General features: G+C 37.3%; 1 protein-coding gene across 1 annotated transcript in view; it reads left to right on the top strand.

Moving 5' to 3' along the window:
- The window catches only part of EYS (eyes shut homolog), a gene marked incomplete at both ends in the record, with an annotated part of 830,586 nt that overhangs the window by 500,333 nt on the left and 307,168 nt on the right, over window positions 1–23,085 (top strand). Inside the window, 2 exons of the mRNA XM_081998016.1 lie at window positions 6,462–6,652; window positions 8,410–8,501. Of these exons, the coding sequence (XP_081854142.1) occupies window positions 6,462–6,652; window positions 8,410–8,501 (283 nt within the window). The remainder of the gene's footprint in view (window positions 1–6,461; window positions 6,653–8,409; window positions 8,502–23,085) is intronic.

Genomic DNA, 23,085 nt, shown 5'->3' with positions numbered 1-23,085 from the left:
ATAACTCTTGAACAGAATGGAGGGGAGAAGTGAAAATTAATAGAAAATGCAGCCAATTGTCCCCTTTATGGAGTTAGCCCGGAAAGTAAGTGCAGATCTTACTACCAACAGCATTGCAGACTGACTTTTGAACATGAAGGACTTAAGAATCAAAACACAGATCAACAGGCATGACTGAGGAAATCAAAGATACGCAATAATTGCAGGAAAAGAGAAGGATCTTCCTGGGTTTTAGGGTCTAAATTTCCATGCCTTGGAGGCAGCTGAATTCTATGTATGTGTTTGTGCATACATATATGTTTATGTTTAGGCTAGAAGGGTAAACGTGGTGAATTACAGGAGCTCTAAACCAGCCATATTTTCCTTTTAGAATAATTTTGCAGTCTACTTGAATCTGTAGCTCTGTGTAAGCATGACAAAGGAGCAGTAAGAGGGTTTATTCATAACTTGTTTTTCTTGCTTGAAAGCTGCTTGTGGGCTGCACTGGCAATGGTTCTGGATGTTAAACATGTTTTACTGTTGTCTAACACGCCACATTAGAGACCATTTCAACTTTGAGAGAAAAACATAACTATAATTCTCTGCTAGTCATGCAGCACAGACTTCTTTGACAGCATAAAACATAGGTTCACTGAAACTGTGGGTACGTTATGTGGAACAAAAGGTGAAATAGCATTGCATCTGGAAACAGAAATAGTGTTTGAAGATCATTGTTCTGCTCTGTCTTTAACGTTTTTCAGCTGAAAAGACTAAATAAAACATACGAAAGAACATGAGGCATTTAAAAATAAACTAAAAAAATTTAAATACTGATTACACATATGAAGTAGGTTGTATTTAAGGGAATGAAGGATAAAAGTTTGGTTATTTTGCTGTGGCTGTCCTCCCAGTACTCGCTGGAATAATTGAACTTATTTTAGAATGCAAAAGAGAGTGATTGACATGACTCATTAAATGTGAAACCTCAAAGAAATGCAGGTTTTGGAGATAAAATACATAAATGTAAAGAAAATGAAAGCTAAGGTACTTTCAGCATATTAAGAGTATAGAAAAAACACTGCCACATGCATAGGCCACTTCAGACAGGAAACTCTAAAAGAGGTTAAAAAAAAGGCATCTTATAACTAATATTATCCATTCACTCTGCTTTTATATTCTGTTAGAGTACACAAAACTGGGGGAGGCATAAATCCTTTATAAGTCAGGACAGCAAGCATGTTTCTTCTGTGTAAGTTACCTGTTTCAATTTAAGACCATTTTCTCTTACCCTTCTATCATTCCTGTCTACAAAGAGCCTGTCTCAGTAACCTCCTTGTAGGTACTGAAAGGCTGCTCTTAGGTCCCTCTCAAACCTTACCTGAAGGATTCTCACCTTCAGCATGAACATAATGCCAGATCCTTGCTCTGTCATGGCAATTGTTTTTCCACATGTGAAGCTGTTTTGCATGTGGGAACCTTCAGCAGTGGCTGAAATGTAATCAGATCACATCATTAACACCATGCATACCTATTGGTACTATGAAGAAGGTAGCATGTACCTGGAAAAACTGAATTCCCGCTATAGGTACAAACAGAATTGTACAGTAAAAATAGTGAATGAGGGAAGTGCAAACATCAGTTTAGTGTTTGAAATGATTTATTAGTATTAAGTGTAAAGGTTAGATACACTGTAGTTTTAACAAAATATTTAATTATAATTGACAGTAGTTAGGCAATTGTTTGAAAATCTCCAGGGTGCAGAACAGTAACATTTTATTAAAGACATAAAATCCAGCTAGAAATGGAACTCCCAGTAAGCAGCTTTACCACAAAGACTGGTTGCAGAAATCTCCCTTCTTTTTTTTTCAGTAGTCAACTTCAAGATAAAAGTAATACTAAAATTAACTTTTTGTCCATGTATTTCCCATGTTCTTCAGAAAGTAAAGAAATAACCCCAGAGATGAAGTTTCACAGAAAAGTATCATGGCTGAATTTGCCTTGTGCCATCCTAATTGGAGGATTTATTAATTAAAGTGAAATTATTAGTTTCAAGGTCGTTGAAGAATTGTTGTCAGCACTAATCTCCCCAAAAATATGTTCACAAAAATATTTGTTAAACTTCAACTTTCCACAGGAGTTGGTGTAATTTAAAAGGATGCTGTGTATACTCATGGGAGAATGAAATGGTGGGAAAGGTGAACTAAATTTAATGATGTTTTAACAGACTTACCATCTCTAATTCTTTGCAGTGCTTGTACTGTTCTTTTCTTTAAGTGTCGGTGGTTGAGGAGCTTGTCCATCCTATACCAGCACATACTGAGTTAAATTCATCTTACTTGCAAAATCTCATCATGTTGTTGCCCAGGCACATCTGCTCCTCCCTCACTTCTCTTCAGGTTATGGTAATTGTCCCCCAGCACACCTAGTCGAAGGTCCTCTTCACTAGGTAAACAAGGAAAAACACTCTTACTCCACCTTGGTTAGATGTGTCAGCTAAACAGCTAGGTGTTTTGCTGGATGAGCAAGCTGCTGGTCAGGACTGAGGGCCCCCATGCCCTCCTCGCTCACTCACAGAGCTCGGCAGTCACTCTTGATGCTTCGGGTTACCCTGGCAGCATCGTTGGTGCCCACATGGAAGAGTAACAGGGGTTAATTGTGTTAACAGGGGTTAATTGTGTGGGGGCTAGGCAAGCCTTGTTGGGCCCTGTGCAAAATCCTGGATCCTGGCCCTGCCAGGCAGCAAACCTCTGGAGACATCAGGTCAGACTGGCAGATTGATGCCTCTGTAGCCCACAGAAGGGAGTCTTCAGTAATGGCCTTACTTGCCTTTGCCCCTTTCTGCAGACAGAAGGTGTGGGCTGAGCTGGCTCTGAGGGGTCTCCTGAAGCATCTTGTTTGCCCTCAGTGGTGCCCTGGGCAGTTGCAGGTCAATCAGGAACCATCCTCCTGCCACCAGAGGTCACAAGCTTCCAGCCTCCCTGTCTGAACATCCCCCCACCACTACCTGTGGGGCTGTCGCCTCCAGCTGCACCTGCTCCCTTGCTTCGTGTGTCTCAGCTTCTTCCCTCTGTACATTTCTGCAAAACCCTCGTTTCCCCTGATGGTGTGTGGCTGCCCCTGTCCCCCTGCTGCTCCTTCGCCTGACGACACAGTAAGCTCAGAGACCTGGCTGCAAGCGGCAGTGAGGGGCTGAGACAGGGCCATGGCGTGTGCGGCAGCTGTTGGCATGGCCGTTGGTGAGTCAGGACACTGGGCCACCACTTATGTCTTCGGCCTGCCTGCCAGCCAGACTGATGGGAGGTGGCAAGCATGGGTGGATGCCCAGTGTGGCGGGCCATGAGCACACCCTGGTTGAAGAAGCTGTGGCACCATTTATGGTGGAAGCGAACAGGCTGTCCCAGGAGGAGCGTTGCTCCTCGCATGCTGTTTGTGTAAGCCTGGGCCATGGGCCACGGGCCACCATTGAAAGTCAGCGGTTGGACTGGAGGGATCTGTAGCCAGCCCGGTGAGACAGTCATTGCTCTGACCTTTTCATTTCACTTTTCTAAAATGTTTTGTTGCTTGACATTCCCTGGTTTTAAACAAATATTACTGTGTTATGACCATAGTTATATACTGTTGTAAGAGATTTGTTTTTTCTTTATAAAAAAAAATTCCAAATAGCGAATTAATAGTTCATATTTTTCAGTAGAGAGTCCTTCCCACAGGCAATGATGCCTTCTCTTTGAACGTTGTAAGGATTTCCAATTAAAGGAGTAGTAAATTATGTAAAAGATGTGTCAATGAAAGAGGAAAAAACAATAGCTTGAACAGGAGTGTTCTATCCTAAGGTGTAACATAACAAATGAGAAGAGTATTAGAAAGAAAACCTAAACATTTATTACTATCCTCTCTGTGCCTGAATCCATACAAACTGCAGAGTATGCATTAGACATAGAAATAGACAGAGACAGAAGCTCCGTCATCCACAGGAGTGTATACTCATGAGCATATTAAAAGTTTTTATTATCTCTACCTGCCTTTAAAAAACAAGACTTACAGTTGTCTAGCTCTAGAGAAGTTTTAAATCTGAAGACCTCCATTCTGAAGCTGATGCAGCTGAAGCTCATTGGAACAGAGGGAACCTAGCCGGTACTGGCAAGAGTTAATGCAGCCTGCCAGTCAGCCGGGCTGCAGACCTGCCTGCGTACGCGCTTACCGTTATGGGTAGGTCTCAAACCTTGTTAACATTCTGACATTAATGTGAATTCGTGTAAACAGAAAAATGTGGAAAGCTGTACGTACACAGGGGAACAAGCTACAACTGAAAGGATTTTATAGGCCAAAGGGCTTTCCTGTTTCTTAGGAAAGCAAGTGTTAGACTTTCAGAGTGAAAGATAAAATACAGCTTCAATTTTTCTTTTTTCTTTTTTCTTTTTTTTTTTTCCTAAAGGCTTGGGTGATAAGCACTCTGCTTTAGGACAAATAGCAGTCTAGGAAGCCAACTCTAGAGGTCAAATGAAAAAGCTGCATGTAAGTGTAGTAGAAGGATTATAAGCAAAGATTATGTTCTATAAAAAGAGATTGTGTACTGTTACAAACTGTGAGAATCTTTATAGGAAAAAACACAGCAGTTGTTTTTGTTAATACCTATTGTGGGAAGGTATGTAGCTGTTTGTGATTCCAGTAGCATATTTTTATGGGTTTCACAAAAAACCTGGAGCCTGCTAAATATTCTTCAGTGCTTTCTCTCATTAACCCTTTCAGTATTTATGAACATAGAGCAATTGCAATTTTATTGTAGCTGATTTCTTTAAAAAGCTTTCTGGTTAGCAGCATGAATATATTTCCATATAAGAAGCCAAACTTGCCTCAAATCCATGGAATAATGGAAGGTATTGTCTTGAAAGGCAGCATCATTTGTGGCCATAGGAAGATAAAAAGACATGGATGTCAGTGAGAATAAAGTATAATTTTTGTTTGCAGTGCTCTGTGTTCTTACTACACAGAAAGCTAAAGGTAGACATTGTTAGGTTTTGCTTGTTTGTTTTTTCTTGAAATTTAGTAGGTAATCCAGTCTGGCCTCCATTACCAGAGTTAGATTATAGTTTCAGGAATCATGAGTAAACTGCTTTGTTCCCCACCCACCTTTTTTTTCTTCTCACAAGTATAGATTTTACTCTCTTGTAATGAGATCTGGGGGCTCAGATGCCTTGTGTTAGGAAAGCACCAAACAACTGACATAATTTTGACCTGTTCTCACATGTTTACTTAATTATGAACAATGAAAAATACCCACCCACCTCCAAAAAACTAAAAAAGTACAGAGGGAATTAGGAGTGCAGGAAAGAGATGTTCCATGCAGCGTTGCTCTCTTTGAGCCAAGCTGATCTCCTAAGTGGAGTAAAGAAAAACAGGTGGTTAGATAGTATCTCAGGAGTGTAGGGATAACTGAGCGGTTCCATGGGAGAAGCAAAACCATATGCAGGGGAAGTTCAGGGCAAATGGAAGTAGGGAAAGATTTAGTGCTCAGTGGCAAGCTCAGGAAGTAAAACAAACAAGGGTTAGGGATTGGAAGTAATCCCCTAAAGCTGTGTCTGACATTTCTTAAAGAAATTGTCCTGTCTATAAAGTGGAAGAATTTTTCTGTGCAATTTTGTGTGTTTTCTGAAATTTACACATACAAGCTTATATTTCAAAACAGAATTTTTAAAGATTACATACATTAAAAATTATAAGGTCATCTTTTTTGCATCACTGGTCACTGAGGGAGAAGGAAAGGGGAGGGGGGAAGGGGAAGGGGCAAAAAAAAAAGAAGCCCCTTTTAAGTGCACTCCTCTGTCATCTGGCGGGCTTGCAGCCATGTAGTCACATGCTTTTTCCATTTATTTGAGCTGCATCTGCCCTTGCCAAGTATGGCACAGGGTGCTGGAGGTTTAGAGGGATCTAGATAAATCAAACAGACAAGCTGGATGTAGTCAGAAGAGAAATTTTCAGCTTTCACCCTATTGAAATCCCATTGTTTGTTTTAGACAGAAATAGTTGACATATTTGATTAAGATGACAATTTCAGATTTAGGTTGTGGAATGTCTTCCTCCCTTTCCATATTGTGTTGTTTCTGCAAAGACTTCAAACTCATTCATTCTTGCATCAAAAACCATGTGAATGCCTAACTTTGAAAAAACTCTTCTTGACTTATGGTGAGCCAAAGCTGCTAGATATGTACCTAGTGCTATTGTCTTCATAGCATTTTCTTTCAGCCTTTGATCCTAGTCGCCTGCTTAATGTAATTTGACCTAAACCTTTATGTCTAGTTTTATGAATTCTTAGTGTTAGTCTTCGACAGAAGAAAGCTAACATCAATTTTCACATTCATGTCTGTCTCCTTGACAGATACAAAAGAGTATTCTGTATCTTTGCTACCATTAGCAGAATAGGAAAGCAGTAGGTGAAAAAGAAAAATGTCTTTGTATCCTTATATCTCTCAAAATTCTATTTACAGATTTTAGTTATGCTCGCTATTACGGTGATTCTTACCTGGAATTTCAAGCCTTGCATTTGAACATGCAAAACTTCATCCACTTGGAATTTAAGACCTATAATCCTCATGGACTCCTCCTGTATATTGAACAGAGCCCCAAAACAATAGGACATTTTTTAATTCAACTTTTCATCAAACATGGCACCTTACAGGTAAGGCATCAAAATCTCCCACTGAAAAAGAAATAATTAAAAGTTAGCATCTATAAAAATGTCATTTTTTTTTCCTCTTTCCTACTGTAGAAGATGGTAGATAAAGCTACAGAGAGTTTTGAGATTCTTCAGTATTTCAAGGAAAATAGTTGTCAAACTTCCTATCTGTTAGGACAAATTCATGGCCAATATGATTAATATGTCTCACAAGAGGTGCTGCTTGAGGGAAGCTGGATAGTAATTATAATTAGAATGTCTCATACAAAAAACAGACATTAAAAGAAAAAAATAAATGTAGATTTTGTCGTTACAACTATACAAATTAAGGTATTCTACTTTATATACGGAGCCTAAACTAGCTCAACCTCCTCATGTGCAAGTTCATTAAAATTGTTATAAGGGAGGCTGTGGCACTGAGTGAATTGTCACAGGAAAGCTTACTGTGTAAGGGAATAGAGTGTATCTTTGTTAACCATGTGGCTCTGAGTAGAAAACTTTTACTTGGTTTATCATGTTTATTTACAGTTCCACAGGATCACAAAAAAAACATTTGCTTGGTTTTCGTGGACAAACTAAATGCGAATACATTTGTTTATAAAATTTAAGGAGTAAAGTGTGTATCCCATATCTTTAGCTTTGGAAAATTATTCCTTCTTTTCTGAGGAAGAGATAAAGCTTGAGCTTTATGAAGAGATGGGCAGATAATAAGGAAGCTGTAAAAAGATATTAAAAGAGAAGTTACTTTTCTCATAATGGATCTTCCATTTTCCTGTTAAAAATTTCCAAAAGTTTGTCTGTAATTATATTCTCCTGTAAGGATTATGAAATGACTCTTAAGAACAGCATATTTGAGCTATATTTGCCTTAGTGTTTAAAGAGCATGATCATACTAAAAAGATGTATAAATTGCAGATAAACAGAAAAAGAAGAAAATAACCTTTTTCTTTATTTGTTTATATTGTGATATACTGTGTTTTATTATACTGTGACTATCTTTATCCAGAACAAATGAGATTAGTCAGGGGCAGGAAGTTATCCAAGGTTTAGAAAATGTTGATGGCTTTAAGTCCATCTCACTTGTATTCATGGTAAAGTAATGATGCTGAAAAATATTTTTCTAACATATCATAAGCACCATAAAATATGAAAGTACTTTAATTGACAAAAATCTATTCAGAGATCCCAGTGTGCCATGTTAAAACTAATTGAATTCACTTAATCATTCACAAAGCTGGTCAATTAAATGTAGATTTAAAGCCCAATGAACAAATGGTTCTAAGCTCACAATCAAGCTACAATTACAAGTAGACAAACCATGAAATCAAGTGCTTGTTCACATTAGTATAGGAAATTAAATGGTGTTCCAGAATGCTCAAGCCTGCATGCTACATTACGTGTCTGGAAGTGTAAGGAGGCCATAAAATGGTAAGTAAAATTCACCCATGGCCAATGTTAATTCCAGCTAGGTTGCAGATGGTCAACTTCTTTGCAGATCAGGCCCATAATATCTGATTGTACAATACACAAAGATTAAAGCATTTTCGTGCAGGCTAGGAAGCATATATGTGTGCTTGTATATTTCTGGTACAATACACTTCCTGATCTGGATCTTTAATGAAACATTAGTTTTCCTTGATACACATGGCATCCTTCAGGTTTTTATGAAACAATTTGTTATTTTTAAATTCAAGTTTCTAAGCCTGTAACTGTTTAATTATTAAAAATTATGTGATAAAAGCATTTTTCCCACTCCCCAGTACCAGTTTTTATGTGATGAAGCAGCAGAAGTCAAAAACATCACTACTGCTCCTAGAGTGGATGATGGACACTGGTATAAAGTGCAAATTAGGTAAGTTTTAAATTTTACTGTTGTCTGTGTTTATAACTGTTTCAGAGATCATCTAGGTTGGATAGATGGTAAATTCCAATGATATTATATCTCATTAGCTATGGCTGATACCTGAACGTGTGCAGCAAAATCATGTTATGGCAGTCTGGACTACAACATGTCCTTGGAAAGAATGTTTAAAACTATGGACAGTGCTCATCACATCACTGATGTGCTTCATGGAAATAAATTTGTTCTCACTGAAATCACGCACCATAGAAAACAAACATTCGTGCAGGAAAGCTGCTGTGCAGTAGGTCCAAGCTACTTTGTCCAGCAAATAGTTGAATTTCTGACAATGAGAGCATCACTAATGGAAAAATCTTGGAACATAAATAGATAGGCAGGAGCTGCACCATGACTTTTGTTGCTGTCACTGACTTGCAACTCATAATAGGCTGTATTACTCCTGTAAAAGTAACAAAATTTTCAACTGAAGGAGGATAAAATGAAAGGAAAATGACCTAGGTAGTGTGTTTTCCACGTTCTTTGTACATAGATGTATCTAATGACCAAATGTCTGCTGTTAGAATCCACAAACTTTTAAGAACTTGGAAGGGAAGGTTTTGGTTTCACTTTATTGGAAAATTAAGCATGAATCCTACTGAGCTCTCCAGGTGCCTAGTTCCTATTAGATAGCTTTAAATAGGTCCAAGTCCTCTAGTCCAGCAAGAAGAAAGAGCGCTAGCTGTCTGCTTCTCTCTCACGAATAAATGACTACCTAAAAAGTTTGCAGAGGGGTACAGAAGGAACAAAAGCCTTTTACTGGAATGAGCCTTTTCTAACTATATCTGTCCAAATGTAGCTAAATGAAGCACTTTTGCAGGGCAACTACAACTGAACCCTTAGCTTCTATGGGAGACTGTAGTGGTGACTGTATCCGTTATATTGTGGCTTGCACATATCACTCAGATGTGGCAGTGAGTAGTCAGTGAGAATCACAGTTTGTTGCTGCATTTTAGCTATCATTGATGTCATATTTTTTTCCATCATAGTAAACCAGGCTCAAGCTTCAGACCACATGATAAGGCAATGCAAACTAACAGAAGGAGCAAAAGCCAGTAAATCACTGCAGTTGAGCATCAACTTGGTTTGGTTATCACCCAAAAAGGCAATAACATAAAACCAAACCATGCTAATGTAAGCTAAAAGAAAGTGTAAGCTCCTCTCTGACCAGATAGGAACAGAAAACATCTCTATGACACTGATGAAAGTGAGATTCCCTAAAATGTTGAATAATGTGCACAGTTCTGTTTATTTCTCTGGTTTTAACTCCCTCTCAATCTCAAACTAGAAAGTAGAACGGGATTTTCTTTTAGAGAAGAGATATAAAGATGATAAAGGCATTAATCAACTTCTGTATGAACAGTGACTAAATAATCAAGGACTCTGCAAGTCTGTTAAAGACAACTGAGCAAGAATACCAAAGAAGTCTAAAAACTCCCAAGTGACACAGAGAAAGTGAATAAAGACTGGAGACATCAAATTCTATTGTTATTCCTTTGTTCACTTTTAAAAAAGATTTAAGAACCTGAATGTAACAGAAGTATGAACACCTGAACCCTCAGTACTGTAGCAGACTTTAAGAAAAATGTCATTTCCCCTGGTACCAGAGCATTAGTACTGTCATGTCATTGACATTACTCAGGGATACATTAACTACCATGGTGTGAGTGCACCTATTTTATGCATTTTCCCCCAGCTCCGTCAAGCAGAAAATAACTTGAATCTATAAATCGACCTATGTCAATAGCTGGAAAGAAAAAGAACCCAATTTCTATTTCTAGTGTTCCTTTTGAGCCTAAAATGGAAGGAAGAAGGATCTATCTTCTTTCATTTGCGGAGAATGGTAATTATGTCAGGGCAGCTGAGGAAGATGTACCACACTGATTTTTGCTCTTGAAAGAGAAGGAATACATACCGTTTATGGGATTCAGGCTAATTAGTGAGCAAGTATTAATTAATCACTTTGGTAGACTGGAAATGGTTTTGGACATTGTTTTATGACAACATTGTGCAGACAACACCAAGTTGGGTGAGCGTGTTGATCTGTTTGAGGGTAGAAAGGCTCTGCAGAGGGATCTGGACAGGCTGGATCAATCTGCCAAGGCCAATTTATGAGACTCAACAAGGCCAAGTGCAGGGTCCTGCACCTGTGTCACAACAACCCCATGCAACACTACAGGCTTGGGGAGGAGTGGCTGGAAAGTTGCCCAGCAGTAAAGGACCTGGCTGGTGTTGGTCTACAGCCCGCCAAACATGAGCCAGCAGTGTGCCCAGGTGGCCAAGAAGGCCAACAGTGTCCTGTCCTGTATCAGCAATAGTGTGGCCAGCAGGAGTAGGAAAGTGATTGTGCCCTTGTACTCAGCACTGGGGAGGCCGCACCTCGAATCCTGTGTTCAATTTTGGGCCCCTCACTACAAGAAGGACATTGAGGTGCTTGAGCGTGTCCAGAGAAGGGCAACGAAGCTGGTGAGGGGTCTGGAGAACAAGTCTTCTGAGGAGCGGCTGATGGCACTGGGGTTGTTCAGTCTGGAGAAGAGGAGGCTGAGGGGAGACCTTATTGTTCTCTACAACTACCTGAAAGGGGATTGTGGTGAGGTGGGTGTTGGTCTCTTCTCTCAAGTAACTAGTAATAGGATGAGAGGAAATGGCCTCAAGTTGGTCCAGGGGAGGTTTAGACTAGATATTAGGAAAACTTTCTTAACCAAAAGAGTTATCAAACATTGGAACAGGCTGTCCAGAGAAGTGGTGGAGTCACCATCCTTGGAGGTTATTTAAAAGACGTGTAGACATGGCAGCTAGGAACATGGTTTAGCGGTGGACTTGGCAGTGGTAGACTTACAGTTGGATTCGAAGATCTTAAAGGTCTTTTCCAAACTAAATGATTCTGTGATTCTAAGATTTAAAATCTTAATGGTGCAAGTGTCAGAAAGATTTGCTTGGAAGTTACTGCTTATTTTCATGTAGTGCATCTTCACATGTGCTTGAGTTAATTAAGAAAATGTATATGCTGTATGGAAAAGTATAATAATCACTGTTTTGCATACTTTTTTTGATTAACAATTACATAGATATTGTTGACAATTTGATAGAGTCACTCTTGAAATATGTGTGTTACTTGTTTTACAAAGTTAACATTTAATTTAATCACCTGTATTAATCTGTAGTATAAGACGGCATAATAAATCTTAAAATAACTTTGATGAAAAATTGCTATAGCTTATCCAGAAGCTATCTAAACCTTTGCAAACATTGTCTAATCTCCTCAGAACTGATTTGCAGTGAGATAAGTAAGTTAAGTTTTGAACAATGGTATCTGGGAAGTTGGCAAATCCGGGATGGGAATGTAGGAGATACTGAATACTGTAAAATAGTGGATATGAACAGTGTGAGATTTTCTTTGTTCTGCAGATGTTAGTTATTATGAACAGACATCATGGGTAATAAAAAAAAAATGCTTTTGTGCTAGTTTGTTGAAAGAAAATGCTCATTCTTATTACTTAAAGTATTCCTAATTGTTTGGAGTCCTTTTGATGTGGCCATGTGATGGAAAGATTTTTATCTTTCAAATTCACTAAAAGCAATGCATTTCAGCTACTGAAGATAAGCCATCTGCAGAGAATATACTGCCTGTACAATATAATATTAAATAAAAAAAATAGACTTAAAAGTAGTGAGTGTTGTGTAATACAAGTTGAAATACAGTGAAAATTAAATAGTGATAATATCTTCCATTTCTGCTTACAGGGGAACATTTTACTGCTTCCTTTATCCCACAGAAATCATAATAAAAGTGAATAAAAGAAATGTCACACCTTTTAATGTTTGCAAATAAATGTGCATATTACTGTCAGACACTGCACTATATCCAGTTCTTGTAGTTCACCAGAACGTTCATGCTGAGAGTAAAATAGCAGCATTTCTGAAATGTATATTTCATCTCCTATGAAGAAAGGCTGAAAGTTAGGGTTGTTCAGCCTGGAGGAGAGAAGGCTCCAGGGAGACCTTCTGGCAGCCTTCCAGTACTTAAAGGGGGCTTATAGGAAAGATGGGGACAGACTTTTTAGCAGGGCCTGTTGTGGTAGGACAAGGTTTTAAACTAAAAGAGGGCAGATTTAGACTAGATCGAAGGAAGAAATTTTTCACAATGAGGGTGGTGAAACACTGGCACAGGTTGCCAGAGAGGTGGTAGGTTCCCCATCCCTGGAAACATTCCAGGTCAGGTTGGATGGGGCTCTGAGCAGCCTGATCTAGTTGAAGATGTCCCTGCTCCTTGCAGCGGGGTTGGACTAGATGGCTATTAGGTCATCCTTCCAATGCCAAGATTCTATGGTTGTATAATCCTGCCTCTTTGTTTTCATTTTCAGAAATGCCATCCATATTGCTGTTTAGGTTGAAGCTCTTAACACCTTCCTCTCAGCTGTCATTAATGACTTTGCTGCCATTACTTCTCATTCCTGGTTTCTCCTGTCTGCTCTCTCTCCTTTACTAGCTAGGATCCTTTCCTGTCTTTTCCTCATTGTTGCTTGCTTATCTGAATCACAATATGTTCCTATTGCTGGGGTGGGGGAGTGGTGGTGTTGGACTAGATGACCCTTAAAGGTCCCTTCCAACCCAAACTATTTTATGATTCTATGATGATGGAATATTGTAGCTACAACAACTGTAACAATTTCATAAAATCGGTTATATTAAGCGGGACTGGATTTGCATCAAGATCCTTGATAGCTCAATAATTTTGAGTAGGATATAACTTTTTTGCATCAGATTAGTCTTTATGGCATTGGGTGCTAAAGCCAACATGTTGCCAAGGTTTGCCTCTGAGAGTTCTGGTTGATGTGTAAGCTAGTACAGTTCTTTAGTTGTTTAGTAAGTCTAGCCATTAATGAAAAGCACTGCAGGTGTTTCACTCACATAACTGGTTGTATGGGTTTGGTTTTCTTAAGAATGTTACCAGGGAAGTGAGACAGCTACACTGAAAAATAGATATGGACACTATCCCACAGGGATTAGATTTCTGCAGGGTATTATGAAGAGAAGGAAATGTTAAAGGGACAAGTATTGGGAAGTTTACATGTTTCGTTTTGTTGTGGAGATACAATTACCTTACTGGCCGTGCAGGGGATGCTCTACCACCACCTTTTCATTCCAGCCCTTACAAAACTGCCTTCATTAACTGCTTTAAGATTTATCTTCTTCAATCTTCATCATCAAAGCAGGTTGATAAAGGAACATGTATTGCAGAAACAGGCCAAACTGCAGCAGCAGTATTAGGAATTTGTCCTTTTCTTGGTCCACTATGCTCAACAATTTTTTCAGTACTGCTAATAATAGTGTCTTAATTTCCTTGATTAAATAAAAAACATTTTTTATTTTATTTTTAATCTCAGATCATAATTGTCAATTGCTTTAGCAAATCTATTAGCTTATAAACTGATTATGCAGTAAATGTCACCAATATGACATCTTTCTTTAAAATAAGTCTATCCACTTCAAATTTTTTTTTAATCAACTGTCACCATTAAGATTAGAAAACTAGTGTAGATGTTCAATAAGTCTAGAAATCAACTGCAAGATATGGCAATTTTCTTTTTTAAAGAATGCATTATTCTTCTCCTTCTACTCATCATGTTTGTAACTAGTTAACGATAGGACTTTTGGTGATCAATTGTCTTGGTTTTGAGATGTAGAGGTTTTCTGATTCCTCTAGTCAGAAAAAGATCTTTCTAATCATGCCATAATGCAACATATGCTCAGTCTGGAGCTTATATATTGCTTGGTTTTGATAGCTTTTTATGAAGGCCTAAGATAATCCATATGGTGCAAAACATGCTGGTTTTATTATCCTTCAGAATATGTTGCAAAGCTCATATTTTCCCCAAGGCTTTCCGGCAGGTAAGATAAGCAGATGATAGATAAAGTGGTTAGAAAAAACTGCAGATGCTTCTCTGTTTTGTTTTTTATTTTACTTTTATTGTAAATTCCTTATTTTATTTTATCACAAAGGTGCCGAACGTTGGCCTTGATTTTTAATACAGCAGCATATGGGTGAAGAGATCATCCATCTGTTGTTTCATGTACCATGTAAATGCCATATACTCTACTTAATGAAACTATGTGTAATGGCCCATGTCCTCAAAAAAACATGTAAGACACAAGATATTAACAGTAATGGCTGCTGCTTAATTAGAGTAAAAGTGCATTCAATATTTATATAATGCTATAAGAAGTGCATTCTTGATAGAAGATAGCTTCATGCTCATTTCATTTTCTGGGCCTCTCCCAAGGAAGCTGTCAATGGACTTGCATCAGCTGCAAGACATTTGCTGAAGTACTTGGACATACTCAGAGTTAAGCCTGATTTATATTTATTACCAATACCAACAATTTAAGATGTTGTTGGACCTCTAAACTGGCCACAGATAGAATCTTCACAAAGATATTTTCCTAGCCATGGCCATGTTGGTCTTTTTTTCAGTCCCTCCCAAAGTGCCTAGTGTAAAACTAGGTGTGTATGAAATACAAGTGCTGACTTATCTCGTAATTTCTAATTTTTAGATAGTCAAACTTTTCCCAGCTCAGTGGTCTTACTTGGAAAAAATCCAGTTTATTACATTTAGTCTAATTTATTTATGATTTATTAATACTGGTAATAAAATGACATTTCTCGTTTCCTTAATTCCACTGTGTCTTGATTTCTAATCAGGTTATATTTGCTACTTACTGTCCAGTACCCACTGCAGAGAGGCTAAGTCAATGAAAACAAATTGATTTGAGAATATAGTTTAGATGTGGAGGCATTTTTATTTAAAATGAAAAAAAAATTATTAAAAAATTTTAAATAATGATACTAATGTCAAGACCTGGATTTGTAAGGTGGAAAATAGGAATGAGTTGATCATGAAGTATCAAGAAAACAGGAAGGATTTGTTGTTGTTGTTGTTGTTTGGGGTTTTTTGGGTAGAGAAAAAGAAATTTAACCTATAATACTTATGGTGACTGTCACACAGATGAACAGGAAGAAATGAAGAATATCCCCCCAAAGGGGTATTCTGGAATACATCTGAAAGGAAAAAGATACTGACTTTGCAACATCAAAGAGTGGATATAGGCATAAGTAGCTCAAAAAGTGCAAAACTGATTTCTAGGTGCTGAAGATTTCTGTTACACAGTGACACCATTACTGCCCACTAGCAAAGCATGACAGTGGCACAGAAATGGCAATGATGAACTGAAGCAAGACTATCAAAGGAGATTCTGATTTATGAACTGTGAGAATAAAACCAAATATGAATCAGAAAACAGCAGATAGAGGAAAGGTTTTGAAATCTTGCTAATCAGAATATACTTTCATGTGTTTTCCAGTTCATTTTACTAACCTGTGCAGTACATTTAGAGAGAATTAATTTGAATTTAATCCTTTCACAGATAAGTAGAAGGGGAGCTGGGCTAATAACATTGCCTCCTGTGACTAATTTCATTCATTACCTTATCTCATAAATACTTCATAATTTAAATGTAGCTTAATGTATCTTCCTCTTTGGAGGTCAAGTGTTCAAAATAAATGGTGGTGCTTCTTAAGCATAAATGTTCAGTCAATAATGATTATACTATTTTTTTGGTCCAAGAACCTAATCATCCCTTTTTAATGACTTAGAGCACTATGGAAATAATGACTTTGTAGATGCTAGAGACGAATAGCAATGTAAATACAAATACAGCATCTCTATCTCACTAAAAATCATCAGAACAGTTAAACAGTAATAAACTTAGATAAGCAAACTGGTCTATACATAGGTTGAATACTGAGAATGTGTTGATGATATCTGTTGCTGAAGAAATATTAAGGAAAGTGATAGGTAAATCAACGAAATTATACTTTCCCACTTTGCTTTGTGAGTAAGCATAGATTTCTGTAGCTGAAGATTATTTTTGTGTACAAATACCAGAAATTAGCTTCATGTGCAGTGTATTCGCACAGTTATCTTCTATTAATCTTAGGTATTTTCAAAGTACCAGTTAGTTTAAATTAATTTTTTTTTCTGAAAAGAGAACATCTTAAACTTCAATACTAGACAGTAGTAGAACTACTTTACCAAAACTATTATCTATTCTTTGTAGTGTCATTATCATGAAAATCAAAACTATATTTTTATTTTTAGATTCACAAAAAACTATTTGTTTTTTCCCTACTTGGAATTTCTCTGTCTTCAGTACAAAAAACAAAGAAACAACATGCCCTCTCTTACTGACTGTTGCCTATCACTAAATTCCATACCTTTTAGAAATACTGTCTCAACAATTCACGTATTTGCTGGAGGATCTTCCTCAGAGTATGTCCTTATGTGGTTCTCTGTTTAAGCATATTTAAATCCTGTTCTGTCCCATGTGATCTATACAGTAACTCTTAACTCCATTCTTCACATTATTAATTTCCCAGACCGTTCATAATTTTATTCTCAGAACAACCCAAATTGCTAATTTTCAAAACACCATAGTAACAACATTGACTGACATCTTTTATACGTTTGAAATTTTTTTTCCTTATAGAAAGTAATAGAAAATAACAATATCCTATTTCTGAATGGGTTTTGTTATTTGGAAAGCAAACCTAATATATATAATACACACAATCCAGTAGTTTCTTTTATACACTTAAATGTGCTGAGCCCTTTGACTTCCTAAACAAAGTGATTTTAAGTTCTCATGTTTTCGTATGTCATGTCAATATATTTTATACAATATATGCATATTAATTAAGAGTAAATACACCAGCTATCACAAAGGAAGCTTAGGGAGAAAACAGTGTAGGATTTAGAAAATATTTTATACAACTTCTTTTCCCCTCTACGGGTGAACATGTTATATCATTTGAACACTACAGAATAGTAGTACCATAGGCTACCATTTTTATCTAAGGTAAAATTTCTAAAATGTCTTGGTTTCAGAGTTTCAGCCTAGAAGGGATCACTCATTTTAACCACCAAGCAATCACTAGGTTGACCTCCTGTATGTCATAAATGATTGATATATTGTTCAAAAAGCCATAGGCTTCAGTTAAATCAAACCCTTCTATTTCTTAAATATTTTCCTAAGATACATTCTACTGTGGTTACCTCTTCCTAAACCCACAGCATTGTTGAGGAATTTATATATCCAAATTATTCTGTCTGGCAAATCCCAGCCAGTACTTCAGTGAGAAGCTGCAAATAAAAGCTGGGTAAATACTCACTTGTGACCCTGCTAACCCTATGTCTCAGATATGTGATCCTGACTATATGAACAAGCAGTGTCAGACATCTGAGAGGTAATTTACTCCCACCGCAAAGAATTTTTGCCTGCTAGATATCCTTTCACCACAAAACTCAAGCTCTGCTATTTGAGAGATGTCCCAGAGAATGGAGAAACAAAAATAATTAGCCAGTTCTGCACTGGAAGAAAAAAAGCTGTTAGGTACTGCACACTGTATGCAGAAGCTTGAAGGCTTAAGTTTTATGAAAATCATTGTACTGAGGCAGATATAAGGCAGCCTGAGTATTTGAAAATGATGCAAACCATCCTTTTCTACTGAAGAAAGAGGGATATGCAGAGAGCGGGACAAGCAGTATAGCTGTCCTGTTTATTCAGACAGTGCTGTGTGAAAAATATACACTGTAATTCCTGCTTAGTAAGAAGGAAGCTGTCTTTCTACTTTATCCTGCATGATTCCCTTTCAGACAGAGTCATCTGGAGGCAGGGAGATTGCTCCTTTTCTGAGAGCAAATAAGCTTTGTCTCTCTGAAGGACAGGACAGAGCTTGCAGAGAGTCTGCAGCAACAGTGCAGACTGGGAATATCCTGATAAAAACACAGAGTCTGCCTGCCGTAGGAAGCAAGCACTAAGGTGAGCCTTGTAAGATCGTGGAAGGAAGGAGATTTTGTTTGGGACCAACAGTAAATAGTAAAGAATTTATTCAAGTTAGAGAATAAATTTTCTTTCAAGTCTTTTATTTAATCTATCACACTTATTTCTACATTTTCATTATTTTAAAAGTTACCTTTTAAAAATCTGGTTATTTTGTGCTCTAAACAAAGTCTGTCTTTAAAAGAGGGGGCTTGTTTTATGTCTTTTTGGAGAAGTCATTTCAACAAAAGGGGGACAATTCAGACTTACTTCAAAGGGAAACTTTTGGCCTCAGAGAGACTTGGTTGCATTTTCCGTCTTCAAGCTGCTTTGTTCTCCTTCTCTTCCTTTTGTTGTTTTCAATCTGTCTACTGGCTCATGTGGCGAGAGCTCATATAGAAAACTGATTGAGTTCAAAATATATATTTTTTTGTTTGTTTTCAGCTGAATTATTTCCTTAATTCAAATTTCTGTGTGAAGAAGGGAGGAGGAGCATATGAAGGCCCATGGAATAAAGGCTGGAACTTAGTCCTTTGCCTAAACTGCCAGTCAAACCACACCCACAGGTGTATAAGAAATGCCAGTGAGATGATCCAGGCTCCACCATATCTACTATATATATTTACAGTCCTCCACTCACTTTCAGAATGTCTCTAAAATATTCGCTTAAAGCTTGTCTTCTTAAAATGAGCTATTTAACATTCTTTCAGAAAAAATCACGCTGCTGTACTGCTGATGTTGCATGTGCATACTCCTTTCGAACATTGTGTAGTAAAGATCTCAGTTCTGCATTGCCAGACATGTCAGAATACTCTTTCTATTCTGAAGTCTCTACAGCAAGTGCTTTCTTTATTCATTCAACAAGAACTAAGATTTCACAGAGAAAGAAGGAATACTGGAAATGGGCAAAACCTAGGAATGATGACAGAGAAACTTGGTATGAATATTTTCATATCTTGCAGTTAGTTTCCAGAAATTCAGAATAATAAAAGTAGACTTTCTTCTTGCATATCTGTCTCAGTATACAAAAAAACCTGCACTGATCAAATCTTCTAATAAAACGAAAGATTAAAACTAAGGGCATTTATTTGCAGCTAAACAATATTATTTTATTTTGCATCAGTGCAATGTAAAAAAATCTTAGTTGGAATGAAAAACCATCATGAAATCAAAGCTCAGTATGTTGTGCATGTTTTTTGTATTCCACAAAGACTGACTGTTTTTCATCAATTTCATGAGTCAACAGAGAATAAGCAACTGCTTTTTTCTAACAATGTAATTGAAGGCAATTGATTTAATTATACTAAATTGATCATAATAGCAGTTAATAGCAATTTAATACCACCAATTAGTTTGATACAAACTGTTGTTTTACAGCCTCTTTAAGATAAAAGCTTAATTAGTTAGTCATGACACATCTTGGGTACAAATCACATTCTACACCTTTTCAGAACTCTGCCATCAAAGAAGACACAGAAGTTAAAATTTAGAATCATCACAGTGACAAATCTGTGGTGTATAATGATCTGTTCTTGCTCAGATTATTTAACTAATTAAATACTAATAATGTTCCTGTCATTGCTACTTTCTTTTACTTTGGATCTCAGAAGAGCTTTTTAGTCTCACTTCTAAGAATGAAATTTTTCTACTTTAACTTCTGAAATCCTAGTGCAGGGACAGAAACATAAAAACAATAGACTAAGACTCTAATAACAGGCAACAAACCTAAAACTTTGTTCTATATTATTTTCTGAAGAACAGCAAAAATGCTTGTGGGTACTAAAAGTGGGTTCAGTGTTCTGTGGCTCCCTTAGCCCCATGTCACAATCATGAAATGATATTAAGGAGAACACAGACAGGGTGTAGAGACCAGAAATAAAGTTGGCCTGCAGAGCAGATGTAAATACGAATTCCCACTCTGTAATTATCTTAATTCAGCGCAGTCATCCAAGTCTAAACTTGCCACTGTCCAAATGCTTGAATACAGTACCCTCATTTGGGCCAGACTTTTCACTAAATGACCCTTTATTTACATCTACATGAACTTGAAATAAGTGCATGTTGTTTTCTAAGTATAATTTCTGCAAATAGCTTTTAAAGTTGCTATGATATGAGCAGCAGGAAACTTGAAGCTCTCCAAGTGGCAAAGACAGAAACAGCCAGAGGCATAAATTATTGGTTTTTCTCTAGCTAAATCTATAATAGTAAACAAAACTGAAATCTGAAGACTGTTCTCTAGACCTGAGGCCAACTGGCAGGTCCCAGATCGTGTCTATAAAAATACTTCTTGCAAAATAAGTTGGCAACATTTGAACTACAAATGATTTATGACCAGTGAACTTTTTCAGTTTCAAAATTGGAAGTGATAGCTAGCCTGGGTGCAGCTGTAACAGAAACAGTGATAACTTCATTAAAAGCCATTTTAGATTTATAAACATATAATTCATATTTATAAGCATATAATACATACAGGCATTCTTATACTTCTAAGAGTATAGCTGAATACATAAAATCCTGGATATTATGGAAAGACATGTTAAAGCCAGATGAACCATTTTGGTAGTATCTCAAAATAAAACAATCAGAGCAACTGTTAACACAACAGAAAAAGCAATTTAGGCAACATCTTTATTTTTCTGCTCTATTAATACCAGTATGTTAAGTAGTCACATGTCAGTTACAGTCATGAAGGTTTAGATTAATGTATCCTTCATACACAGACTATTTTGAAAATATAGAAAGTACTGTATCTGGTACATAAAAATAGTACACGTCCTCTTCTTCAGGGCAGCTAACAAGAAAGAAAAAAACCTACATCGTTATTGGAGACATTTACAGGATGCGTTGCAATTAGCTTCATTGTTCTTATTTAGTTAGTTAAATCACTCTCCAAGACCAGACTAAGAAATCAGCTCCAGGTCCAGGAAATATGATTCTACTGTCAGAGGCAATGAGAAAAAAATATGTTGTTGACTCATTAGTTCATCTGCAACACGAAAGTCTGTGTTACGTGGTGTCTCAGTAGGACACAGTCAGCACCAACAGATGTGAGCAGTCTAAAATGATGCATCTCACCGCAGAATGAAAATTTAATGACTCTGAGAGTAACTGGTATACTTTCTATCTAAATAAATCTACTGAGGGTAATATGAGATTCTGCCTTATTTTCTAAATATTATTACTACAGGGTTCGGGGGCGGGGGGAGGGCTTGCTACATAGATCTCCTACAGAAAAATGTCACAGGATTGTAGAATCATAGGCTAGAAGGGACCCCAAGGAGGTCTCCAGTCCAAGCTAATGCTCAAAGCAGTGCCAGCCAAGGGGTCAGACCGGTCAGACCAGGGTGCTCAGGGCTTTAGTCAAGTTTTGAAAACTTCCAAGGGTGAAATCTGCACAACCTCTCTGAGCAGAGAGGTCCAGAATGTTCCAATCTTAAAGTTGTCTCAAACACCCTTGCAAAGCCTTAAGGGTTTCAAAACCAGTGCTGGGTCAAAATTGATCCCACCTTTTAAATGTGCATTAAGAAAATGTAACTCTTAATTGTCTGTGACAATAGGTCTACTGTTTGTGGCAATTTTACAAAATTCTACTGCAAGAAGCAGTTTGAGTATGAAACCAGAAAATGAAAACTACTAGATACAGAATGCAAACAGAGGAAAACATGAATTGGCTCTGATTTTTTTTAAGCTAAGAAATCTGTAAAATAATAATTAAACACAGTGAAAATTAAATATTTTTCACAGCTTTAATTAGTCAGTTGTCTTCAATAAAGTCAGGAAACTTTGGGATTGTTTTTTAGAACATAGGATAATAAAACTTCTCTTTAAGTCTTGTAGTTCACAACTCATATTTCATATAGCTGTTTTCAAACTTACTGTTACTTTCATTAAATTGACTGAGTATTAATACACAATGAGAGTGGTGAAACACTGGCACGGGTTGCCCAGAGAGGTTGTAGAAGCCCCATCCCTGGAAACACAGGATCACAGAATCACTAAGGTTGGAAAGGACCTTCAAGATCATCAAGTCCAACCATTAACATTCCAGGTCAGGCTCTCAGCAACCCGATCTAGTTGAAGATGTCCCTGCTAATTGCAGGGAGGCTGGACTAGATTACCGTTAAAGGTCCCTTCCAACCCAAAGATTCTATGATGACATCCTAAGTAGCTCAAGGATAATTAAGTGAATTGTTTATTGTTGTTTAGCATGATCACATTCAAAGTGAAATTGCTAGAGATGGGTGGAAGTTTCAATCTTGTTTCTAGAACATGAGATTTCACTTTCTTACCAGGAAAACCAGATTAAAGAAGCTTTATTCACAGCCAGGCTGCACAGCATAACTGACACTTAATACTTCATCTGGACATGCCCCTTTCCCTCCTCCTCTTCCCCCACTTATTTTATTACTGTTATACCATTTTATGATAATCCCAAACATGTCAATTAATCATCACTAACAAATGTCAGCAAGTGAGGACATTATGTAAAAGGATCTGGATTGCATGCAGACATTGTCATGTTTAGGCACCATTATCCCAACAGTTATCAGATTATTATCTGACCTTTCCATCCTTCCCACCTGCAAGGCATCGGGCAATGGATTTAATACTGTTTAGACAGAACTCATCTTCAGGTTATAATTAATAGGCCAGTATTTAA

This window comes from Phaethon aethereus, assembly GCF_964289735.1.
Source record: "Phaethon aethereus genome assembly, chromosome: 3".
NCBI classification, from domain to species: Eukaryota; Metazoa; Chordata; class Aves; order Phaethontiformes; family Phaethontidae; genus Phaethon; species Phaethon aethereus.
The sequence above is the reverse complement of the archived record's forward strand: the minus strand, read 5'-3'. Positions and strand labels throughout refer to the sequence as shown.